General features: G+C 35.3%; 1 protein-coding gene and 1 long non-coding RNA gene across 2 annotated transcripts; both read left to right on the forward strand.

Annotated features, from left to right (window-relative positions):
* Positions 1–452: 452 nt before the first annotated feature.
* On the forward strand, positions 453–2,374 carry LOC129567816 (mitochondrial ornithine transporter 1). Its single transcript, XM_055445168.1, has 6 exons — positions 453–943; positions 1,091–1,288; positions 1,389–1,461; positions 1,588–1,687; positions 1,759–1,937; positions 2,025–2,374. The coding sequence occupies exons 1-6, from the start codon at positions 820–822 to the stop codon at positions 2,314–2,316; spliced, it is 966 nt and encodes a 321-aa protein (XP_055301143.1). The 5' UTR covers positions 453–819; the 3' UTR covers positions 2,317–2,374.
* Positions 2,375–3,781: 1,407 nt separating this feature from the next.
* Positions 3,782–4,974, forward strand: LOC129567817 (uncharacterized). The gene is made up of 3 exons (XR_008687885.1): positions 3,782–3,971; positions 4,037–4,583; positions 4,658–4,974. It is a non-coding gene; the product is annotated as an uncharacterized LOC129567817 (long non-coding RNA).
* The last annotated feature ends 2,308 nt before the right edge of the window (positions 4,975–7,282 follow it).

Below are 7,282 nucleotides of genomic sequence, written 5' to 3' on the forward strand. Positions count from 1 at the left end.
GTTTACATGTTATTATGTCTTTGAAATTATTAAATAATTGTAAATTTTAATGAAGAAAAGAAAACCAATAACACATTTATTAAATATAAATTCCAGTTTATTCTTATCAAATTTCAATTATAATTGACAGTTATTCAACTTATTATTATATTTCATTAAAATTGAATTTCAACTAATAAATCAAAGCAGTCAGTTTTATCAACTCTTAATTTGCAATTTGTGTTTCATTTTCATTTTTTTCATCTCCGATAATTCGTGTGCACATCCGTATTGCTCAGCCGGATGGATGTGGAACGAAAATTTAAATTTAAACGATCTAATTGTCATTCAGCACATGTGAGTTGTGTCTGAATGTGTACGGGCTGTCAATGAACGTTTTCATCCAGATGGCAGCGCCTGTTCACATTGACGTCTAACATAGAGACCGATTGAATGGGTTTCAACATATGATATTTATTTACATCAGCCGAAATGTCAGTGGAAGCATGTGTTTGTTGCACGGTACGATTGTTGCATGCTGTCGGAAGGCAATACATTGTTTTTATCCCCTTATCAATTCATTGGGCTCATCTTATCTATGGCGTTGTCAGTTTACAGTGGAAAAAATCAGAAGTTGATTTAGCACAATAGTCGGAAAAATATTTGCACAGTTCCGCATTTGAAGCCCATCTGTTGCGCAGTTTTGATATAATATACGAGATCCGGGTTTTGCGCGCTACAGTTTTGTATTTTTTTTCTGCGTTCGCTTAACACGGAAATATTGCTGCTGCAATTTATTCACATAAATACGAATTAGATTCGGTAAATTAAACAGGCAAAATGATGGAAACAACGGGTTTGAGTGAATCGACAACGGCTGCGGGCATTGCAACGACAAAAGTTTCTGAAAAGCGCGAACAACACTTTAAGGCGGGTGTTATCGATCTCACAGCTGGTTCACTGGGTGAGCACATTAACCAATTTATCATGAAATTCCAATGGGACTGATTCGAATACACGGAAATGCTGTTGCATGTTAATGTTACTTGTTGTTTTTCTACTTGGAATGTGTGCTTATTTTCAATGGATTATAATTTTTTTCTTCTCAAAGGTGGGATCGCGTTGGTGTATGTGAGTCAGCCGTTAGACACAGTGAAAGTAAAAATGCAATCATTCCCAACCATCTATAAAGGAATGGGAGACTGTTTAATGCAAACATTTAAAAAGGATGGTGTAATTCGTGGTTTATATGCCGGGACTTTGCCTTCAATCGCAGCAAACGTTGCCGAAAACTCTATCCTATTTGCTGGTAATGAAAATCACATTACAGTGCCGTACAGCTGCCTCGTTAAGTCACGTGAATCACAACTTATCTCGGTATTTCACACTTTTCATTTCTCCCCTAAAAGGTTATGGCGCGTGTCAAAAATTCATTGCAAACATTGAAGGTCACAAAAGCGTTGATGAACTCTCGTCGCTCAGGTAAATTAAATTAGGATACACGTAATCAAATTAGTCAATCGATTGTATTAAGCTCGATCGGCTTATGAAATGAAACAGAAAAAAAACACGTGACTGATATTTTGTTACACATTTTACACCGTATAGTAACGCAATGGCCGGTGTGATAGCCTCTTTTTTCTCATCGTTCACGTTGTGCCCGACGGAATTAGTGAAATGTAAACTGCAGTCGATGCGTGAAGTGGCGGTAATTTGTGCATCTAATAACCGTGGCTATGGCCTTGACACTGACTTTGTTGCTATTGTTTTTTTTTTTAGAACATAAACAACCAAACGCAAACAAAACACATCACCCCATTCCAGCTGACGCGGCAAATTTTCAAGCAAGAAGGCATTTTAGGTTTTTATAGAGGACTGGGACCAACGTTAGCTCGTGAAATGCCCGGATATTTCTTCTTCTTTGGCGGTTACGAGGGCACAAGGGAATTCCTACGAAAGTAAGCCCATTAAAATTCCTTCTACTTTTATAAATGTGCGTCATTTTTTTTCTTTAAATTTTATTTGTCATTCGTTTCGTCTTATAGGCCGGATCAGAAGAAGGATGACATTGGATTGTTGCGGACAATGGCTGCTGGTTCGGTCGGTGGCATTTGCTTATGGACCGCTATTTTTCCCGCTGATGTGATTAAAAGTCGAGTTCAAATTAGTAATATCAAAACGAATATGTTTGTAATGGGACTGAATATTGCGCGAACCGAGGGAATTAGTGCCTTATACAATGGCTTGAAGCCAACGATTATCCGAACGATACCTGCGACTGCCGTTCTTTTTGTTGTTTACGAATATTCCAAGAAATTTATGACACAAATATTTTAAGACACAACCTTTTTTTTGGTCGAAAAAATAAACAATTCTTTCTTAGGTTTCACACGAATTTTCGCTCGTTTTTCTCTTTACTACATGATGCGCGCCTTGTTTGTGTGTCTTGGGAATTTATTCACACATTGATGACGCCAACATTCGCAAATACGTATATAATAAGATTATATTATCGTGTACAGAGAGAAGAGGCAAGGCCTTATCAACTTCACACCGTAGCTTGCGCTTATGCAAAATGTGAACACATTTATTATCAAACATTCTACTTTTTTTTATTTTTGTTTTTGTTTTCGTGAAATTCCCTAGCGAAATAAAGAGCATTGACCACACATAGTGCCAAAAATGAATGGGCTACGATAAGTAGATAAGTTGAACCGTCTCCGCTAATGTAAATAGCCTCTGAAATTCTATGGTTGATAACACATTCCGACGGAAAAATATAATTGAACGACATACGCATTTAATTATTATCAAGATTAGCCTATATCATTCATGTACTGCGTTAGTGACTGAATTCATGCTAAATCTTGCATTGCACGCTGTGTGCTGAAAAACTAATTAAATTAACTTTCGATTGTATGAACATTACTTACTTGCATTCCATCATATTATCACCGTATATATTGAATCAGTTTAAAACAAGCGCTCATTATGTGTAATTACACATAATAGCTTCGAATAACCCAATGAAACATACGAATTAATTAATAATCAAACAAAACTTATTCAGTAATTCGCTTTGACGTCATAATATTTAATGGAATATTGTTTGAAAATGAAGGCGGTGGCATACATGGTCATTTCTGCAATAAGTAACGAATGAAAGCGAAATTTAAGCCGCCTAATGCCGTTTGGATTTGGCGACACCAAGAAGAATTTGAGCCAATTGAAAATTAATTTTTCCATAGCTGACTAAATATTATGCCAACTTTTGTTTCAATAAAAAAAATTCCATTGTAAATGAAAAAAAAATCACTTTTGTAATATGTCAATGGCACAATAAATGAAGTTGTGTGAAACAAAAAGGCAATTAAACCAAAGCTGAGTTTGCAATTGACATATAAATTGTCTTCGATTCTCACATTCATACGGAAATTGATTGAGATAGTTTTAAATGGACTGTATTATTATTTCGTACTCGGTTCGAAAGTTACGCGCTGCCGTAGACCTTACACGGTGAGGTCAAATTGATCTTCATTGAATGAGAGTCCAAAAGAGATAAGGAAGCACAGCCTATCGAGAAAAAAATGAATCAATCAACCAGAAAACGAGATTTGTTCCGAATCTGTTTTTGTGTTCTTTTTATGATTTTTTTTTCTCGAAGTATTGCCATTTTTTGATAACAATACACTCACTGCCTACATCAGTATAGAAAGATGTTCAACACAATTTGGGTTTGGACTGCGTACAAAGTTGTTGCTGTTCTTATTAAATACACACGCATTGCTTAGTAATGATACTTTTAGCTGTGTTTTTGTTTTTTGTTGTGCTTTGAGTTAGTTCGATGCAATGCAGTGAATCAAACGAAGGAAAGGTTGATATTTGCACAGCTCATATTTCGGCATGGCGACAGAATTATTTGGAAAGCTTATAACAATGACCTCTTCAAAGACAAAGTTCATTGGCCACAGGGTTTCGGTCAGTTAACGAATGTGAGTGAAGTGTTTTTGCTTAATTGTGTGAAAAAAGTCATTTGATACAAAAAAAATTCTTACAGTTAGGAAAGCAACAACAGTATGAAGTGGGGAAATACTTCCGTCGACGTTATGCAAAGCTCCTTGGAGACGGTTCTTATTCACCAGACAAAGTATTCACTGTATCGTCCGAACTTGATCGAACTATAAACTCCGCTTCTTTAGTGTTGACCGGTTTATTTCCCACACAAAACAATCGAATTTGGAATCAAGAATTGGGCAGAATTTGGGATCCAATTCCAATATATATTGTACCGAGATCAAGAGATTATCTCATAATTGTTGAAGGGATGTCCACGGTTCGGAAAAGCTCTGAGAGAATATCAGAAATCTCCAAAAGTGCAAGCATTAATGGAAAGGAATCGAGAATTATTTGGATATTTAGAAACTCATACCGGTCAACCAATTCGCAGCATAGAACAATTGAAGGATTTACACGGGACACTTGAAGTCGAGCAACTCATGAACAGAACGTATACTATTTTCTCAATTTTGGTCATTTCTTCTGACAAATATTCGAATTAATAAAATTTCATTATTGGTCGTAATTTTAGCCTTGAAGTTTTCGATGTAATTCTTTACTTTGAACATAGAATAATATTATCTTTACAACGGCATTTAAAAATTTATTTCAACAATTTCAGCTACACATTCCGCCATATTCATCCGGTCTTCTCTTCGAATTGTATGAAACGCATTTTTTTACGTACAATTTTATAGAAATTCAACAGCAGAACATCTGAATCTGAATCCAATAAATATTCCAAATTGTGGTACAAAATGTCCACTCAATCAATTTTATGAATTATGTAAAGATATTTTGCCTGTAGACTTTGAATCAGAGTGTCAATTGTCGATTGAGTAATAATGTTTAGACCAAAACAACGAAAGATGTTTTTTATATTGTAAACTTTTAATATGACACGATCAATAAAATATACTTTGTGCTTTGAACATTCTATTTTTCTATTGTATTTCTCCAAATTATGAATTCCAACCTAAATCCACATTAATGAAATAGAAAAATAACAGAAAAATCGCTTTTGTATGAATTTATCAAATGAACAAACTTTAAAAAAGTCAATTCTCAAAACTTCTCATATTACTTTTCCACACGACCATCGTGTAAGAAAAGTATTGGGATCGCCTCGATTTTTTGATCTATTAAAAAAGCAGTTTTTTTCGATTTTTAAACGCCGAAAATCGCGAGTTCTAGCGTTATTTATGGTATGTAGGGTAGGCGCGTGGTACACTATACGCTGTACGCAAAAAACACGGTAAGAATTTTGCTATGTCACAATGTATGAAAAACAGAGTATTGAAATCGCTTCGATATTAAGGTCTGATTAAAATATAATTCTTTCCTGATTTCAATGCATGGAGAATTGGATTTAATTGGAAATTATATGTTTGGGAGTGTAGAAAAGTTAACTTTACGAATGTAAGGCATCTTGTCCTTTTTTAAATCATTCGAAGCGATTTCAATTGGCTTATTTTACACTCTTCCAACTAAGTTTGAATTGTTCCGAAATTATTTTTTAAAAATTGATATCACAAGTTCTGACTTATTGTTTTTTGGGCGCAAACTGAGAAAATTGTATCAACTGATTTTTGTAGATTAAAACAGAACTATCGTAAAGTGTTGATTAAAAATTAAAGAAAATGATACAAAATTTTCAAATCACCATAACTCATGAACGGATGGTCCAATTTTGACGTTCTTGGTATCGTTGATAAAGTCCCGACGAGTAGCTTAAAAACAAGATGAAGGGGCACGTTCAGCAATCTTTGAATGTAAAAAACTGAGAACTATCCACGAATTTCAAGCGGCTATTTCTGTGCAGACGGTTGACCGATGTCCAATTTTGAATACATTTTTTGGGCCTATGAGCTAGGGACTTTCTAGCGAAATATCATTCATACTAGATACCCGCCGAGGGAAAAAGTTTGAAATTGCGTGTATTGTATATGAATGGTTTGGAGCGAAAATGTAATACAGATAAGTTGAGCGGAAAAATGTCAAATGAAAAGGGACTATAGTTCACTTTAGTTTACTATACAGTTTACTATATAGTTATTCCTTTTCTGCTCATTCATCATCGACATTTTTCCGCTCAACTTTTCTGTATTACATTTTCGCTCCAAACCATTCATATATGGGGGAGCTCGACTTTCAGCACTAGGATGCTTTCGTCACACGCGCCTGCTGTCGCCAGCCGTCATAACCTTTGGATTTTGTAATATTGGCATTTTTTTGTAGTTTTGAACACATTTTCTGTATATAAATAGGTGTTCGACACGGATTGTCTTCAGACTACATTGAACGTTGTTGGAGTGTTGTGCTGCGCTTAACAATGATTTGGATAGTGCTTCTGTTGCCAAACCGTAAGTGGAAAAAGTTTCTTTTTTTGCTGGAATTGATTGAATTTGCAAATTGTGTTTTCGTTGATGTTATTTGTTATATGTATAATATGAATCTCATACATACAGTCACACCACACGCTCTATATTGACCATGTATTTGTTTTAAACCTTCATTTTGATACGCCACTAACATAATTTACACTCAAATATCTACTTTGTGCATAAAAACACCATTTAAGGTGCTGCCACCTTGCGTATTACTCACGGAAACTTAGTAATCTCAGATTGAACAAAACCACGAGCATGTGGTGTGACTGCATACATCGGAGTTTTTTTTTGAATTTTCGGCACGGAGATCGAACGATACGTAAAACATTTGTAACAGACCCGTACAAAGACAAAGTGCATTGGCCGGAGGGCTGAAGCCAGCTAACTAATGTGAGTGGATTGTTATTTTTTTAGTTGTGTGAATAAGTCATTTGATACTAAAAAGATTCTTACAGTTAGTAAAACAAAGACAGTTTGAATTGGGGAAATATTTTCGGCGACGTTATGCAAAACTCCTTGGGGACGGATCTTATTCACCTGACAAAGTATTCACTGTATCTGCTGCTCTTGATCGAACTATAAACTCCGCTTCTTTAGTTTTGGCCGGCTTATTTCCTCCACAAAAAAATCTAGTTTGGAATCAAGAATTGCAAGATTATCTCTTCAAAGCAGATAGCGCATGTTCCCTTCATGAAATATTGCTCAAAGAATACGAAAATTCACCATAGGTGCAAGCTGTAATTGAAAAAAATCGTGAATTGTTTGTATATATAGAAACGTATGCTGGTCAACCAATTCGCAGTATAGAACAATTGAACCCGTGAGCATAAAAACAACGTATTGACTCTTCGCCGATG

The sequence above is a fragment of the Sitodiplosis mosellana genome, unplaced genomic scaffold, assembly GCF_009176505.1.
Source record: "Sitodiplosis mosellana isolate CC-2019 unplaced genomic scaffold, AAFC_SMos_1.0 Smas_scaffold_12, whole genome shotgun sequence".
Taxonomy (NCBI): Eukaryota; Metazoa; Arthropoda; class Insecta; order Diptera; family Cecidomyiidae; genus Sitodiplosis; species Sitodiplosis mosellana.

Bases quoted from the DNA above. Each gene is read 5' to 3' on its own strand.
- LOC129567816 (XM_055445168.1), top strand. From the start codon at position 820: ATGATGGAAACAACGGGTTTGAGTGAATCGACAACGGCTGCGGGCATT. The intron at 1,289-1,388 runs GTAATGAAAATC...CTCCCCTAAAAG, and splicing joins AAACTCTATCCTATTTGCTG to GTTATGGCGCGTGTCAAAAA. The intron at 1,938-2,024 runs GTAAGCCCATTA...TTCGTCTTATAG, and splicing joins ACAAGGGAATTCCTACGAAA to GCCGGATCAGAAGAAGGATG.